At 44.7% G+C, this 19,237-nt stretch overlaps 1 protein-coding gene across 1 annotated transcript in view; it reads left to right on the forward strand.

The window, feature by feature from the left end:
• LOC126170786 (melanopsin-like) overlaps nucleotides 1–16,022 on the forward strand; it is a 158,843-nt gene extending 142,821 nt beyond the window's left edge. Inside the window, exons 6-8 of the mRNA XM_049920753.1 lie at nucleotides 3,740–3,942; nucleotides 5,624–5,917; nucleotides 15,885–16,022. Of these exons, the coding sequence (XP_049776710.1) occupies nucleotides 3,740–3,942; nucleotides 5,624–5,917; nucleotides 15,885–16,022 (635 nt within the window). The remainder of the gene's footprint in view (nucleotides 1–3,739; nucleotides 3,943–5,623; nucleotides 5,918–15,884) is intronic.
• The last annotated feature ends 3,215 nt before the right edge of the window (nucleotides 16,023–19,237 follow it).

Genomic DNA, 19,237 nt, shown 5'->3' on the forward strand with positions numbered 1-19,237 from the left:
TTATATCCTTTCACCTAGAAATTTAATTCCACCCCTGAACCTTTCTTTTATTTCCGTCATTGCTTCTTCGATGTACGGATTGAACAGTAGGGGTGTCTACATCCCTGTCTTACACCCTTCTTAATCCAGGCACTTCGCTCTTGGTCGTCCACTCTTATTATTCCCTCTTGGCTCTCTCTCTACAGCTTACCCCCATTTCTCGCGGACTTTCTAACATATTGCACCATTTTACACTGTCGAACGCTTTTTCCAGGTCGACAGATCCTATGAACGAGTCTTGGTTTTTCTTTAGTCTTGCTTCCATTATCAACCGCAACGCTAGAATTGCCTCTCTGGTGACCTTGTTTTCCTACAGCCGAACTGGTTGTCATCTAGTACATCCTCAATTTTTTATTCCATTCTTCTGCACATTAATCTCGTCAGTAACTTGGATGATTGTGTGATAATCCTCGCACCTGGCAACTCTAGCAGTCGTCGGAATGGTATGCACGTTATTTTTCCAAAATTCAGATGATATGCCACCAGACTCATAGACTCTACACACAAACGTGAATAGTCGTTCTATTGCCACTGCCTCCAATTATTTTAGAGATTCTCATGGAATTTTATCTGTCCCTTCTGCCTTATTTGATCCTAAGTCCTCCAAAGCTCTAATCCTACATGACAATTAAGTCACGACAGTTAAGTTATGACCAGTGTGCTTGGTTAAGGTGAGTGACAAACATTTTGTCGGCTGAAATTAATACAAGTGAAAGCCCCTATGTTTTGTAGGCTGTAAAATTAATCTGCTCCTAAATGTTTCCACGTTGTCATGGAGGTACGGCGTTCGATCCACCATAGAGACAGGTGTTTTCCTCGTCCCTTCTACATTTACATCTACATAGATACTCCGCAAGCCACCGTGCGTTGCGTACCCTGTTCCACTAAAACCAGATATTTAGCAGCCTCAGTTAGCAGCACTGCAGAGTGAGCCATGCCCTCCGCCATCCTCCAGCCCCATGTTAACACGTGTAACTGCAGCATTAAGATGAGGCCGATCACGACGCTGAAACAGTTGCATGAAGTGCACATTAGTGTCACCAGTTTGAGAGTAACTGTCTTTATCTGGTCACCACTTACATCACACTCCCAGTTCGTATCAAGACTGTTCCCTGCTCTGCTCACTACCTGATCCTCTTTCGTAACATTCCTAAATATCTCCCCTATGCTGTCAGTCACCTGAGACCATCCCTGCCCTACGCTTCAGAATGCTGGTGACCTGGTAATCACTCCCCAACATTTCTACATCTACATCTACATACATACTTCGCAAGCCACCCGACGGCGTGTGGCGGAGGGTACCTTCAGTACCTCTATCGGTTCTCCCTTCTATTCCAGTCTCGTATTGTTCGTGGAAAGAAGGATTGTCGGTATGCCTCTGTGTGGGCTCTAATCTCTCTGATTTTATCCTCATGGTCTCTTCGCGAAATATACGTAGGAGGGAGCAATATACTGCTTGACTCTTCGGTGAAGGTATGTTCTCGAAACTTTGACAAAAGCCCGTAACGAGCTACTGAGCGTCTCTCCTGCAGAGTCTTCCACTGGAGTTTATCTATCATCTCCGTAACGCTTTCGCGATTACTAAATGATCCTGTAACGAAGCGCGCTGCTCTCCGTTGGATCTTCTCTATGTCTTGTATCAACCCTATCTGGTACGGATCCCACACTGCTGAGCAGTATTCAAGCAGTGGGCGAACAAGCGTACTGTAACCTACTTCCTTTGTTTTCGGATTGCATTTCCTTAGGATTCTTCCAATGAATCTCAGTCTGGCATCTGCTTTACCGACAATCAACATTATATGATCATTCCATTTTAAATCACTCCTAATGCGTACTCCCAGGTAATTTCCTGAAACTGCTGCCCCACACTTCTGTTATGGGAAGTATCTAGCATCAGAACGTCCTTGTTTCTGTTATAATTTGCAATTGATTTAGATTCCCTAAATGCTGAGGGCTGCTGCATGTTTCCTACACGTACAGCTACAAGAGGCTCATCTCCACTGAACTCTGACAGTTGGTCAAATCTGTTGGCTATACGCAAAGTACAACTGTCTGAGCGTCTCCTCCTCCCAGCTGCCTTCTTACAAACTGTCAGTTCACATTCCCCATACCCTTCACCTATTTAATTCCTCTTTTGCATCTTGTAACTGCACCTGAAACGAACAGATCTTACGCTCCTGCCCTCTATTTACTTATTTCTACTACAGAGTCTGCATTTCCTGGAAAGGATCTCACTAGAACGCCCACTGGCTTCCCCACTGTATTCCTCACAATGAAAATACTTTGAACAAATCTTACACATTAACCCATTACTCACAAACCTACGACAAGGCCCATACTTCTCACTCATGGTAAAATTTTAATAGTTACTGAAAAAACTAAACTTCTATGTTACCTAAGTTGAATTACAACAGTAGAACCATTTAAAGAACTAACAACATTGATTTCGAAATTTTCGCTCTACTAAGAAAGCAACTACTTTTATCAGTGTTACTAAACCACAACTATCACCAATACCACCAAAACTTCAAACAATTTCTCATCTAAAACCAGAAATTCAAGCGACTACTTTAACACTCAACGAAATTAATCACAGTGAACTTAAATTTTACTGAAATATTTCACAGTAAGAAACGTCTGCTGAAAACTACCATACGAAATTTAATAAATGACTTCAACGCATAAACAGCTATAAAACACACAGTGGGCGAAAGTTAACGAAAGTTTATTAAACCGTTATTTCACCAGAAACAGCACGCGACACCGTTGAAAACTACTGAAACTAATAATTCAATGACACTCTGCAACCAACTTCATTAGAACTTCAGAACAGCTACAGCTGCAACGGCACCCCGCGAAATGTAAACACACTGCTAATATTTGGCTGAACGATTGAGAACTACTATATTTAATATTCCAATACAGCGTAAAAACAACATTGTCAGTACTTAGCTTTAGAATCGCTACAGCTGCAAACGCACGCTGCGAAATACGACACCCCTTTTTCTTACTAGGACCTTCACGAATAAAAGCCCTTACTCTTATTTGGCATTTGATTAGTTCATTTACTACTCTCAAGAGCTGTGGGTCCTTAAATTCTAGAAGGCTGAGTCCTGTAGTCACCTTGTGATATCTAGACGTATCCAACCAGACACTAACGAAATATAATGTTAATGATAGCTGCCATATCGCGCCTCATTCCGATGAATTGAATGTAGTTCTTTATATATGATTTCCTTATAAAATCACTGTTATTTATTTGGGTGCACTTAAAGTCCGTCTTGAAAGCGTACATGGAACTCCCGTCCGACGACAGTACCAACGTTAGGAGCTGTGTCAGACATGACAAAGTTTCAGATATGTGTACACATATTTTTATTTACGTATCTCCGAAGAAGAAGTGAAAATGCCACACATAGGTGAAGCGAAGCTTTTAAACACAGAAATATTCATTGGATATAAAATGAGAATGGAAATGGTTCAAATGGCTCTGAGCACTATGGGACTCAACATCTGTGCGTATTGTCCCCTAGAACTTGTCACGCGGTTCCAGACTGACGCGATGGAAATGGTCTCAAATGTAATGCACCCCTAATTTTTCATGATTCACATTGCCCTTTGTATCAGATGGGATGAAAGTGAGTGCTGACAAATCGAGGACTGTGGAAGTGTACGCGGGTGTGGCGTGGCTTGGTCGCAGGGGGCCGACGCAGCTTCCACCGCGCCTCGACGCACCGCCCCCCCTGCTCGTCCACCGTGCGCTCGCTGGAGATCATCGTGACGCTGGTGCTGCTCTTCCTCATCTCCTGGACCCCCTACACCGTCGTCACGCTCATCGGCCAGTTCGGCGACGAGTCGTTCATCACGCCGTGGGTGGCCTCGCTGCCCGCCTTCTTCGCTAAGGTGCGTATTGTCCACCAACGTGTCATTAAACACGCAATAGTGATGGTCTGGTGGTCTGGAAAGCAGGAATTTCACCAGCATGTGGAATTTCGTCGAAGGAAGGCGTTGTCAACGGTCACAACTTGAAACTTTCACACATTATTGGCCAAAATACCTAGAGAAGAGCAGAATTTGCAAGATCCTCCCTCACATGTACCATGGACCGTGCCATTGGTGCCGTTTCTAAAGACGTAAAATTTGTTAACATCGAATGTAAATACAAGTGTTGAGAAGTTCTTTCTTATTACTTTTGTCTGTAGTGTAGCCATTTATGTACCAGAAATACGGACAATAAACAGTTTAGACAAGAAAAGAATACGGGCTTTTAAAACATGGTGCTACAGAAGAATTCTGAAGATTATATGAATAGATCATGTAACTAATGAAGAGGTTATCTTCCATTACCAACGTGAGCGCCCTCAGCGACTGTGATCTGATTTATAAATTATAGAGCACAGCAATCAGTCGTCCCTGTTTGCAGGTTTTATGTGGCAAATCCAGACATCGACCAGTGTCTAGCCAGAACTGTGACTGTCGCCCGAACAACAGGGAAATGACATGCGTTGGGACTACAAAATAGTGCGTTGATAATTGTTAGGCGGTAGCCTAAATGTGGACTTATTTTCCTAATATAATGCGGCCAGTTATTCTAGAGTCGGTTCCTGCTACTGAGAAAGACTTCGAGAAAGTGGCTGAACGATGGAGTGGGATAAAAATAATTTTGCTCTGATAGAAACTGGTGTTTCTGCTACCGTATGTTGTTCAGACAAGAGCGATAAAGCCTTTGTACAAGTTTCTTTTTTAATTCAGCACGGAAAAGGTTTCTGTATTTTTGTCGGGCATGGAGATACACTGATACCTTCTTGCACTTTACAGTTATGGGGTCAGTCAAATTTAGGTTTTAATCTATTGTGACTCGTTGGCTCTTTTTCGAAAGAGATAAGTTGATATTAACACCATTTTGGATTAAAAATGGTACGGATTTTCGGTATTTCAGGTTCATGAGCGTAGAATAACCAAACGGGTACCCCTGGGTTTCGGATTGGTTCAGCTTTAACCCGCTATCCTGCGTCCGTTTTCGTCGCCGACGGAGTCGCTATTGAGATTCTCTTACGAGTAGTTTATTGGTTTTGCAAGGAGATGCAACCGGAGATTGTCGACGTACATGTGGTAGTTTCAGTAGGACGTAACTGATGAAACTTCATTTACATGCAGTGAAAGGAGTGTATGACCTAATTCTGAATCCAGGAGGACAGTTGTTACTACCTGCTCTCATTATGACTTCATGGTGCTGGACATGACGCATTACTGGTGAGACGTCAGTTATGATTGCCTGAACTGAACGAGTAATCAGCAGGATTCTGATCCGGTCCAATGTGTCAGAAATCATACAAGAGCCCTTCGTCAAATAGTGAATGCCGCTGTTGATTGACCTCGTTGTCGTTGCTCTGAAACTCATTTCAGTTGGACTTGTCTGAAATTGATCATCCACTCGGCGTCCACAATCTCTGTCTACTAGCTGCTAGCTCTTCACGAAACAAAATAGTTTTACCGGTCCTGCAGAGTATTCCAAGACTGTCACTATTTGTAGCAAAATACTTCAAGTGTCGAGCACTGTATTACTCACGTGTGTGTTCGTCAGGCGTCGGTGGTGTACAACCCGATCGTGTACGGTCTGTCGCACCCGCACTTCCGCGCGTCCATCAAGCAGTACCTGTCGGGCTACCGGGGGCCGTGCTCCGCCTCCGGGCTGCTGCCCACCGCGCCGCCGCCCACCACGTGGGGCAGTCTGGTGCTGCGCCGGCGGCCGCGCGCCGCCTCCAGCCCGGGCCACGTGCAGCACGTGCGCTGCTTCCTGCCGCCGCAGCACCGACACCTGCACCACTACCACAGCGAGCCCCCAGACCCGCCCTCGCTCGACGGCAGCAGGTCACTGGTACGCCTCTTACTTTTCATTTGACTCATACGAGGGCTCAAAACTCTTAAAGGTTTCCAAATAGAACAAACGTCGTCCACATTCCACATCTTTATTCTTCATATTTCCAGCCCTCTGCCGCAAGAGGGATCCGAATGTTTTGCGTGTAATTGGGTGGTGTGTAACGTAACAATTTGTGTGTGTGACAAACAGTGTGCTGTAATTGTGTCTCGAATTCGAAGAATTCGTCCATGCATGATAATGCCTGACCACACACGAACGCTGCGAGGTCTGCAACAAGCCAATGTCTCGGTTTGACTATCATGAATCATCCTCCATATATCCAGAATGAAATTTTCACTCTGGAGCAGAGGGTGCGCTGATATGAAATTTCCTCGCAGATTAAAACTGTGTGCCGGACCGAGACTCGAACTCGGTTCCTTTACCTTTCCCGGGGAATATCCTTCCTTCCAGGAGCGCTAGTTCTGCGAGGTCTGCAAGAGATCTTCTGTGAGGAGGTACTGGCGGAATTAAAGCTGTGAGGACGGGTCGTGAGTCGTGCTAGGGTAGCCCAGACGACATAGCTCTTGCATGTGAATGGCAAAGGTCCCGAGTTCGATTCTCGGTCCAGCACTCAGTTTTAATATGCCAGGAACTATCTTATACAAATTGTTTTGTGGATTCTTAATGTTTAACACAGAGAGCTTTAAAGAGCATTGCTGGACAGAACATGAGGTTAAATTCAAATTAAAAACCGCTTACAATAGTATACACTTATTCTCAAAACCGATTTAGCAGAAATCAGATACATTAAGTCATATACAAAAGACACCCACTGAGGAGACCAAGTTTAAACGATACCTCCTGATATCGTATCAGACCACCTTTTGGCCGGCGTAGTGCAGGAACTCGAAGAGCCATGGACTCAACAAGTCGTTTTAAGTCTTCTGCAGAAATAATGAGCCCTGCTGCCTCTATAGCCGTCCACAATTGCCGTAGTATTGTCGCTGCAGGATTCTGCGCACGAACTGACATCTCGACGACCTCCCATAAATGTTCGGTGGGACTTATATCGGGGCTCTGGGTGGCCAAATCATTCGAACGAATTATTAAATATTTTCTTCAAAACAATCGCCAGCAATTGTGACCCTGTGACATGGTACATTGACATCAATAAAAATTCCATCGTTGTTTGTGACCACGAAGTCCATGAATGGCTGCAAATGGTCTCCAAGTAGCTGAATATAACCATTTCCTATCAATTATTGGTTTAGTTGGACAGAGGACCAAGTCCATTCCACGCACACACAGGCCGCACCATTACGGAGGCACCGCAAGAGCCATGGCTTTAAAAGCGGTGGCTCTTTTTTTTTTTTTTTTTACAGGTTACTATTCCTTGCTGTAGGGGCTGTGATTTTTTAATATTTTTTTGTGTAAACCAGCAATGCAAAACAGAGGCCACTACTTCCACCACATGAAGTGGATTTAGTGCTCACGTACTCACACTATGCCGTGAACACTTCCCAGTTTATCATTGGGGAATAGTTGAACATGAGTACTACTGTTATCGGTACCATGCGTGCAATGGTCGTGCCAGGCGCACGATATGGAATCTTTATACTATTGTCAGTGGTGCGAGACCTGCACGACCTTATAGCAACCGTTATAGTTCCCCATTATTCTGCTACACTAGGGGTGAGTTCACGTCAGGATAGAGGGAGAATGTAAGATTTATGGACTCATTTATTAAACAGTTGACAATCGAACAATAATACAACTAAATGGGGGTGGGGGGAAGAAAGATTCGAGTTCAGCAGCCTGCCCTAACGTACGTTCATAAGAGGCCATGATAGCAGGAGGAAAGGAATTTTAGTAACGATCGCCGTATTATCAAACAGAATCACATTTAGTAAAGGAAGGGGTTGCAGGTGTGCAAGGTCCACCACCAGGAATTAGCCAAGACTAAGAAGATGCTACTGTGCGTGAATCGCTCGATAGCCTCCCGTACTAAAGCAATAAAACCCGCAAGATGCGAAACTATTCACAGTGACCTATCAGGTTCCCTCCGGGTCCGCAGGGCGCGAATGTACAGTTCACGTCGGCGCTCATGCTTACTGAACTTCATCTCCTGGAAGCGGCACCTCCGGTCTCCGGAAAGGTCACACTAGAGCTGCCCTACTGCCACTTTGTCCACCACCCATCCGCGGAGGGCGGTTGGCGCCCACCCGCGAAAAACGGGCGCGCACCTGAACAGGCCAACCACAGGGCCGGAATTTCACAGGGAGGCGACCTCGCGACGTTAAAATTGAACAGAAATAGCGGTTACAAGGTTGGTAAGGCAAGTTGAGAAACTGAGAACAGGAGAAACTTTGGCCACTACAGAATGTTCAAACGACACCACGTGCTACCCTGGCGATCGGAAAAGGGATGGGAAACGGGAAGTCATTATGGCTGCTAGGAAGACTGCTGCCCTCGCCCATAAATAAAGAAAATTCCCGGCGCCAAGCCCCTCTCACAGATCAGTGTGAGACAAACTGTAAAAAATCGTCAAATAAATCAGGCAACCCATACAATTTTTTTTGTATTACCTGAATTATTATTTTACCGAGTACCAGAATGCTGGGATTAGAGCACTGAATGGTGAATGTAGTGCACGTATTTCAGCTTCGTGAGGTCTGCGACACACTCTAAGCCTAGTATCAGCTCTAACCAACTGATATCTGGACTCATCTCACCAGACTGCGGTTTTCCAGTCGTCTGGGTCCAACAGATATGGATGGCCACGAGTCCAGCAGAGGCGCTACAGGCGATGTCGTGCTGTTAGCAAAGGCACTCGCGTCAGCCGTCCGTTTGCCTTCGCCAATTAACAGCGTACCTCGCCGCACTCTCCTGACTAATACGTTCGTCGAGGTTCCACACTGAATTTCACTGTTATTTCACGTAGTGTTTCTTGTCTGTTGACACTGACAACCTACGCAAGCGGCTCTGTTCTCGGTCGTTAAGTGAAGGCCGTCGATCATTGAATTGTCCATGGTGAGAAGTAATGCTTGACATTTGGTATTCTCGACACACTCTTCACACTGTGGGTTTCGGATTACTGAATTCCCTAGCGATTTCCGAAATGCAGTGTCCCACGTGCCGTAGCTCCAACTACCATTTCGCATTGTGCGGTCATAATCACGTTGATAATCTTTTCGCGTGAATCACCTGGGTACAAATAACAACTCCGCTAATGCACTGCCCTTTTATACCCAGTCTGCACGATACTGTGTGTGTATATATAGCTATCCCATGACTTCTGTCACCCCATTGTATAAAACACCAAAGCAAGGCACATAAATTGCGAGTTTACAGAAATCAGACAGTGCCAATAGCCGCCCAAATATACAGACGGTGGGCAGAAACGGTGAATAAACAACGGACAAGATGATTAACAGATAGGCAGTTAGTTCGGTAGACAGAAAATGACAAATAATGCTGTCTTCCTATAGTCAGCTGTTCCACTGTTTTATCAAAATAGATGCCTTTACCACAGATATGTGAGACTTTTACAAAAGTCGTTTTGTAAATGTCACGGGACCGACAATAGCAAACAACGAACCTCCGATAAATAAGGCACTAAATGAAGGCTAACCTGCCCTATGGCACGTACGTATAGACAGAATTAAACACGATTCCAACTGAACGTATGACACAAATGCATATAATACGTTTGACTAGCACTGGAAGCACGAAACAGTATTCTAATTAAACACAGAGCGCCAATGAAGTAAGCCAACTGGGCAACACTAAGCACTACACACTATTCTAATGATAGGATGAAACCATTAATGAATTAAAAGGCTGGTGAGTATTAAATAAATTCACGACACTAGATAACTCATCAGTGCACTGATGGAATGTAATTCAAGACACTTTACAGAAGACTGGCAAGCACGGAATAAGTAAAAAGCCAGGCAAGATAAATTACAGATAGGCTGAAACCATTAATGAATTAAAAGGCTGGTGAGTATTAAATAAATTCACGACACTAGATAACTCATCAGTGCACTGATGGAATGTAATACAAGACACTTTACAGAAGACTGGCAAGCACGGAATAAGTAACAAGCCAGGCAAGATAAATTACAGAATGAACTGACATGAAGCGCGTCCTCTGAACACAAACAAGACAGCAACGCTGCTCAGTAATGTGGCGAATAGATCACACATCAAAATATAATACATATTAGCCACCAACCGCGATAACATGTCCAGAAAATCGACAAAAATACAGCCTAGTAGCAAAACATAAACCAGCGCCTGTGGCTCACAGCACTCAGACGCGCAGATTGACACTCATATCAAGCACGCCCAAAAGCAACGAGAATTTAGTGGCTCACCTAAACATTGAGAACAATGTGGCCTCAGCATACAGTCCACAGCAAGGGCACGCATCGCTACACAGAGCAGGTCATTGCGTTCAATGATCAAGATGCTGAAAGTTAAACTCCAACTGGTATGCCGGCAACCACAGCTCTCCACAGATCAATCTGGCATTTTTTACCGATGTTCCGACCAACAGTGCACACACTTACACGTCCTGAGTAATCGTGGACCTCCAACTGCCAACGACTGCCAGCAGGTCGCTTCCCCATAGCTAGCCGAGCACGTCTCTACATCCCAGTCAGCCGCTGCTTAAGCGACCTTTTGCTACCAGGCAATCTCTGGTCTTCCAGCAAGGAGCTAGGGACAACACAGGGCCGTTACAATCGATAGTCTGCTACCAAGGAAGTCAGAGGTGCACATCACATGTATGTTTGATCAATACAGAAGTATTACGGAGATACTTCGGAAATTGAAATGAGGATCCGTGGAGAAAAGGCGCCGTACTTTTCGAGGAACACTGTAGAAAAAATTCAGAGAACCGACATTTGAAGTTGATTGAGAAACCATTCTACTGTTGCCAACGCACATTTCGTGTAAGAACCAGGAAGATAAGATATGACAAATTACTGATCTTATGGAGGCATATAGATACGTTTTCCATAGATGTATTAGCGAATGCAACACCACAAGAAATGACTGGTAGTCGTGCAAGGTACTCCTGCCATCATATTGTGGCTTGTGGAATATGTATGTAACTGTAGATGTAGATACACCTCGCATAAGGCTTCGCCAGCATTAGGGCTTGCTAGATATTGCACAGTATTATACTTCGACTGACTCTAATTTACTATACATGTTATAGGGCAGTCCAACTTCATGACCTTTACGTTCACCAGATATAACCCCTGTTGGCTACTTTTTGTAAGATTACATTAAAAATAAGAAGGTCATTTCCTCATTTCCCGTTGCGCAAGCTCTCACAGCATGAATATAGGGTGCTGTAGAGACATTTATGGAAGGGATGTTGGCGAATTGAGACTACCATTTCCACAAAATCACAACTGTATCTAGAATAATGTCTGAGAAGTAGATGTTTCTAATAAGGTAAGAAGTTTATGCTAACCATGAATAACAATGCGCATTGCATGGGGATTATAGAACACGCCCAAATGAAAAGCATACTACTGTTACATGTAAGGAAATTTTAATAACGGTATTATAACAACAGCTCATGTAAAACAGTAAAAGTATACATAACTGGCACTGGCTTTGATACACGAACCCGAATGTGTAGGAATGAACTGGATGTCTTCAGTGCAGAAAATCCTGGTCTGATGAAAAATCCAGTTTTCAATGATATCCTGCACTTCCTTGCCACACGGGAATCTCTGACCTTTCAGAGGTTGTTTTAAGTGGCGCAAGATATTCGAGTCACATGGCTAGATGACGGGGTTGTACAGGACCTATGAAAAGGTTTGAAGGAGCTTTGGCGTCGTCTTTGCCTAATGTCACGTAGAATTTTCCTGGAGAAGCACTATTCCATTCAAGAGCTTGCCCTTTTGCCTTTAGGTGATAACCTGTTTTAGGCCCAGCAATGTGTTGCTATACTGTTTAATGTAAACTGTTCACCTCTTCCAAGTTAATCGATGAATGGAGGTCCTTCTTCATCGAAAAAGAAACTGAGCATCACTTTCCTCTCTTTGCGGCAAACTTGGGGAGCCGGGATGCAGCAATCCCATACTTATTCGTTGACAGACGTGGTCGAAGTGTGGAGATAGTTTTTTTATCACATGTCGCGATCTGAGCAATGAAATCCGTGCCTTGCTCAACGCGCTGCATCGGATGGGTCAGGCAAACGTAAATTTTCGCTGTCTTCTGAATCTCTGAAAGATGTTTGGGCGCCCGTTTCTCGTGGATTATGTGACGCTCAGTTCCTTTCCTTACCCACAGTTCTACAATCATGTGCTTTTCCACAGCCGAAATCGGCGCTCTGGTGACGAAAAGTGCGCTAGTCCAGGGTGTTTACATGTCCTGCCTTATAACACTGACACCACCTAAGTATAGTACAACATGCGAGACTCTGCCTTCCACACTTCTCTTTCATCAAGAGATACCAGGAGCAGAAGTGTGAAATTGGAATTTGGTTGCAATAGTTACACCTCTACTGACAGAATGAGATTTTCACCCTGCAGCGGAGAGTGCGCTGATATGAAACTTCCTGGCAGATTAAAACTGTGTGCCGGACCGAGACTCGAACTCGAGACCTTTGCCTTTCGCGGGCAAGTTCGAGTCTCGGCCCGACATACAGTTTTGATCTGTCAGGAAGATTTATATCAGTGCACTCTCTGCTAAAGAGTGAAAATATCATTCTAGAAACATCCCCAAGGATGTGGTTAAGCCATGTTTCCTCAATATCCTTTCTTCCAGAAGTGCCAGTTCTGCTAGTTTCGCAGAAGAGCTTCTGCGAAGTTCGGACGGCAGGAGGTGAGGTACTGGCAGAATAGAAGCTGTGAGGACGTTTCGTGAGCCATGCTTGGGTAGCTCAGATGGTAGAGCACTTGACCGCGAAAGTCAAAGGTCCCGAGTTCGAGTTTTCACCAGGCACGCAGTTTTGATGTGCCAGAAGTTACATTCTACGTCTGAAACTGATGAACAATATTTTATTCAAAATAATGTCCACTGCTGTTTGTACATTTACACCACCTCTTCGGTAGGCTATAAATGCCACGCAAAAAAATAAAAAGTTCTTTTTCTGAAGCGAACGAGTCAGCGAGCCATTTTCGTATATTCTCATACGAATTGAAGCATTGTTCAGCGAGAACCTGTAGCAGCGATGAAAACATATGATAACTGGAATGGGCCAATGGTGGAAAATAAGCCGCATGTCCTTGTATTTCCCAACTGATCGCCTGGATCGTTTCTCTGACCCATTTTGCTGTGTGTGATCACGGAGCAATATGACTTTGTGTTGGCCTTTTTCCGTATTCCGGTCGTTTTTCACATAATGCTCGATTTAAATCGATCATTTGCTGTTGGTAGCGATCAGTGTTAATGGTTTCACCAGACATAACAGATGACATTCTGCTGATCCCACCAAACTCAAAGTAGTGATCTTGCAGTGGATGCCGATGGCTTGCCTGGATTCACCCATGATGTACGACGTTTAGGTTTCTCCAAATATATACATTTTTCATCATCCGTCACTATTCGATGGATAAACAATATTTTTCGTATCTGGCAGCATTTCACAAGTGGTCTTACGATTTGCTTGCTGTCTTTCATTCGCATCATGCGGAACCCACATTCCCTCTTTCTGTACCATTCCCACAGCCTTCAACAGAGGAAAAACGGCTCTCTACGTCACTTTCAACTGTTCTGCGAGTTCCTGTTGAGTTTCAGTATCACCTTCATCCAACAAGACCTGCAATTCTCTGTCGTCGAAATTTTTCGGTGGTTTCCCGCGCTCGTCGTTTCTCACGTCATAATCACCACTTCTGAAATTTTTGAACTCCTCGAAACACCGTGCTTTCCCAAGAGCAGGTTCGCCGACAGCTTCGACAAGCGTTCGCTGCGATTCTGCAGCAGTTTTTTTCAAATGATAACAAAAATCCAATTCTGTTCACCAATCCTAGTTCGTAGGCACAAAACTCCACATGTTTACCGGTTTGAAATAGATACCGATGCATGGAACTCTGGTTACTGTGTGTCAGCCTTTACAGGAAGCAGATGGCGCTGCAGACGCGGTCTCACCGGCACTACACTGACAGCTAGCACCATTTGCAGGGAAATTCCGGTTTTATACTTTCACACCTTGTAAATTTGTGAAGCGGGCTGTCCTTCTGTGCGAAGAAATTGGATAACTGCTACTTGTGCTGATTTGGAGGTATCCATCACTCAATGAACAGCAGAAACAACTTTACTGCTAAATTATGAGGATTTTGCTGTGAAGATATTAACTCCGGAACTGGGAATACCACCAGGCCATCTGTCGGCAAACACATGACCCCTCCCGGGATTACATACAACATCTACAAACACATTCCCCCTCTCTCCCCTCTCCACCATGGGATTAAATATACACTATGTGATCAAAAGTATCCGGACACCTGGATGAAAATGACTTACAAGTTCGTGGCGCCCTCCATAGGCAACTCTGGAATTCAATATGGCCCACCCTTAGCCTTGATGACAGCGTCCAGTCTCGCAGGTATACGTTCTATTAGGTGCTAGAAGGTTTCTTGGAGAATGTCAGCCCATTATTCACGGAGTGCTGCACTGAGGAGTGGTATCGATGTCGGTCGGGAAGACTTGGCACGAAGTCGGCGTTCCACAACATCCCAGAGGATTCAGGTCAGGACTCTGTGCCGGTCAGTCCACTGCAGGGATGTTATTTTCGTGTAAGCACTCCACCACAGGCCGTGCATTATGAACAGGTGCTCGATCTTGTTGAAAGATGCAGTTGCCATCCCCGACTTGCTCTTCAAGAGTGGGAAGCAAGACGGTGCTTAAAACAACAATGTAGACCTTTGCTATTATAGTGCCACGCAATACAACAAGGGGTGCAAGCCGCCTCCATGAAAAACACGACCACACCATAACGGCACCGCCTTCGAATTTTACTGTGTAGACACACTAGCAGATGATATTCACAGGGCATTCGCCATACCCATACCCTGCTACATTGTGTACCCTGATTCGTCATTCCACACAACGTTTTTCCACTGTTCTGTCGTCGAATGTTTATTCTCCTAACACCAAGCGAGGCGTAGTTTCGCATTTAGCGGCGTGATGTGTGGCTTATGAGCAGTCGCTCGACCATGGAATCGATGTTTCTCACCTCCCGCCTAACTGTCATAGTACTTGCAGTGGATCTTGATGCAGTTTGGAATTCCTGTGTGATGGTTTGGATAGATGTCTGCTTATTACTCATTACGACTCTCTTCAACTGTCGGCAGTCCGTCAGTCAACGCACGGCGTCGGCCTGTACGCGAAAGTGTATCTTGACTGTCCCACTTTACTATCACATCGAAAACAGTGGACGAAGGCAAGTATAGGAATGTGGAAATCTCGCATACAGACGTACGACATAAGTGACACCCAATTCGGCCCCTCCCGCTGGAGGTTCGAGTCCTCCCTCGGGCATCGGTGTGTGTGTTGTTCCTAGTATAAGTTAGTTTAATTAGTGTGTAACTCTAGGGACCCATGACCTCAGCAGTTTGGTCCCTTAGGAATTCACACATTTGAGCATTTTGACACCCAATCGCCTGGCCACGTTTGAAGCCCGTAATTTCCGCGGAGCGCTCCATTTTGCTCTCTCACGATGTCTAAAGACTACTGACGTCTCAGATATGGAGTACCTGGCAGTAGGTGGCAGCACAATGCACCTTGTATGAGAAACGTATGTTTTTGTGGGTGTCCGGATACTTTTGATAGTGTAATACCTCCACAGCAGAGTTATCGTTTATCTTAAATTCCAGATCTAGAGCAACATCTCGCAAAAGACTGAGGGACTATTCCCCCGTTCCACCCTCTGCTAGCACAGTAGCACAGTCTGCTCATCTCCACACACCTTCTGTGCCGTCAGCTGATGAGACAGTGTGGACGCTTGCGTACGTTCCAGATGTCGAGCAGCCCTCCGATGGTGCGCGGCCACCGCTCGCTGGGCGCCGCCCCCGCCGCCTCCTGCGTGGTGCTGCAAGGGGAGCGCCGGCGCGTCTGCTGCCTCAGGGAGGCCATGGCGGCCGCCGCCGCCGTCTGATCGTTGCCGCACAACTGCGGCGCTCCTTGCAACTCCGGTGTCCGGCAGCCGTCCCCACCCAGCGGCGGTGCGGCTGGTTGCCCTCTGAAGCAACGAGAGGCCGCCCTCTTCCCAGGACTGAGGCGGGCGCGTACTGCCTGTGAAGCAGTACGGAACGACGGATGGCCAGTCTACCACATGGAGCAGGCGTTTCATCTATTACAACATCTCTATTGGTGATCCAGTGTGTTACATCCCTTACTGTCTGATAAATATGTGGTTGAATCACGTGGTAATCAAGCAACCGCTCCATAGGCGCCATGTAATATGTGTTGAGTAAGACTACAGCATACAACAGTGGACATGGGCCCATTTACTCCTCGAACAGAGTGTGCAGTACCAGGTCCTTACTTTTCCTTTAAAAAGCCCTTCACTACATTGCTAGTAACAACGCAGAAGAATAAAAAGCCAAGGGAAAGAACAAGGCGTATATCGAACGACCAGCGTCATAAGACGTGTCAGTGACAAACTAAAAAGTTCTCTATTTTCAACAGTCCCAAATAAATAGCCAAATAGCAAGGTCACTGGCGTAGACAAACATTTTTGCAGCACTGAAACACTGATACACAAAAGAATTTCGACGAAAAATATATGGAATGCAACAAAGTGACGAATTTTGACCAGCATTTTCGGCTGCTCTCTGGAACACCACGGTCGCACAATTACGGTACGCGGTTTCTTCCAATGAGACTGCTTACGTCCATGTCCACCCCCAGGGTGGGCTAAGACAGTTGGAATACACTTGCTATATGCTATCTTGTGTGTCACATTCGCATGAGGAAAATTTGAACAGGCACATTGCGTTCTTGAGAGAACATACCTACATCCAAGCTGTGCACATCCTCAGTATGAAGCTCTTCAACCAAGAGGATACGAGAGAAGCAGTTAATTCCTCATTCACCTCATATTGATAATGTAAGGAAGCTGCAGAAAAATTTAATTATAATCTGCGTCTGAGTCTTCTGAAATAGCTTCAAACGTTTCTGTGACTCAGTACAAGCTTTTGTCTTCCCATTCAGTATTTAAGCAACACTCAAGTACGTTACTGAAGACCACTCGGCCTCCCTGTGGCCCCACGACAGCACGTTTTTTTCCGACAGGAGTACCTGCTGCCGGTATACTATTTGCCAGTAAGGTTGTGTAACAGCGGCCAGTATTCATGTCGTAACTATTTTCATTCGTCATTCTGACAGAAGATAATGGAATACACAAAACATGAAAACTTTTAATTTGAAATGTAATTTTTTTAGGTGCAGTGAACAGTTTATGTTAACGGTAACAAGCATTTTGTACACAATGGAGTAACGCCTTTTAAAAGTATCACGTTTCAGGATCATCAGATATGTATTAAAGGAGTGATCTTAAACCAGTTCTCATAGTGTGAAGAAATAGTGCTGATGATAAAGGGGCAGAAATAATCTGAAATACAAACTGCCACTAAAAATAAATTATTTCTGGTGGGCTAAGTTTTCTGAGAATTCTAGTAACAGGCTACAATTTGAATACGGAAGGAGGGCACAATTCAATTAGTACTTGTTCATTGCTGCGTGCAAGTGGAATAATGGCACATAAAATGGCACATAAAATGTTACCCGTATACAGTTACACAATAAGAAAAACAGTGAGGACCTGAAGACATTAGATTGCTGCATAAATGAGTTGGTGTGGCAGAATCTCTTATTTTAAAAAATGTAATATAATATTTTGAGACGTTCTGTTTATCTCAATTTTTGTTTGTTTTCAATATTAATTTGTATGGACAGGACCTGCCGAGGACTGGTGAAAGGCACGTGAACTGGTAGTTGGCCGTGAATCAAATAAATGTAACATATTTCGCATAGATAGGACAAGAAATCCATCACGTTACTATATAATTACACTGCGAGTGGAAATCGCCCAAAACAGTAACTCCCCTGAAATACCTGGGAGTAACCAACCAGAGCGATCTTAACGGAAATGACCTCGTAAAACAGTTCATAGTAAAAGCAGATGCCAGACTGATATCCATAGGAATAAATGTAATTTATCCACGGAAGAAATTACTTATTACAAAACACTTGTTCGACGCACTATTGTACTTTTATCGTCAGAGTAGGAGCCCAACTAGCTTGAATTAATAAAAGAGATACCCCAGATCCAACGAAGACCATCGCGTTTCGGCGTAGGGTCGTTTAGCCGGCGCGAGAGCCACCGGCCGAAGGACGACAAACTTCAGTATAGACTCTACAAGAGAGGCTTTGTGCGTCACGTATAGGTTACCTGCTGGAAGTCCGAGAGAGTGCTTTACAGGAGCAGTAGGGCGACGTATTACTTTCTCCCACATACGTCTCGCGAAATTACAACAGTGAAATAAGTTGATAAATCAGAGGTAATACGGTTTACTATCAGTCCTTCTTCCTAAGAGCCATTTGCGAATGGAACAGGGAAGTTGTGATCGAATAGTGGTAACAGAAGTACCCTCCACCACACACCGTAAGGTGCCTTGTGTAGGATAAATGTAAATGTTGAAGGCTGATTGATAGTTCTTTCAGTCTTACAGATTTAAACCAAAAAATTTTATAACTTCACAACGTCAGAAACATGTAGTGAATAAGACCGTAAGAGATGACATAGGCCAATACACGTCTTCTGCCAAAACTGTTTCAGAGGGATATCGCACTGTAGTACCTTCTTTAATTCGTCATAAGAACGACAAAATAGCTGATACCTAAATATGTGATCAAGGGATAGAAAAACAACTGAAATAGCTTAACAGACGGAACGTCACTGGACCTGACGGGATACCAATACGATTCTACATGGCGTATACGACAAAACTTACCCATCTTCTGGCAGCACTGTACCGTAGGCGCCTTAAACAGCGGTTCTGATTACTGGGTAGTCGAACAGACGGGCAAAACTAGTCGCCTGTATCTCTGACGTCGTCCTGTTGTAGAATTTTAGACCAGGCTTTATGCTCGCATGTTGTGACATTTCTGGAGACCGAATATCTTCTCTGTAGAAATCAACACGGGTTCCGCGAAAAATACGGTAGCGTGAAATTCAGATCACTGTTTGTCCATGAGACATAGAAGGTGGTAGACACGGGCACCCATATGGATGCCGTGTTCCTTGACTTACATAAGGCATTCAATGCTGTGACGCGCTGCTGCCTGATTAACAAAATACAAGCCTAA

Source organism: Schistocerca cancellata, chromosome 1 (genome assembly GCF_023864275.1).
Source record: "Schistocerca cancellata isolate TAMUIC-IGC-003103 chromosome 1, iqSchCanc2.1, whole genome shotgun sequence".
In the NCBI taxonomy this organism is placed as follows: Eukaryota; Metazoa; Arthropoda; class Insecta; order Orthoptera; family Acrididae; genus Schistocerca; species Schistocerca cancellata.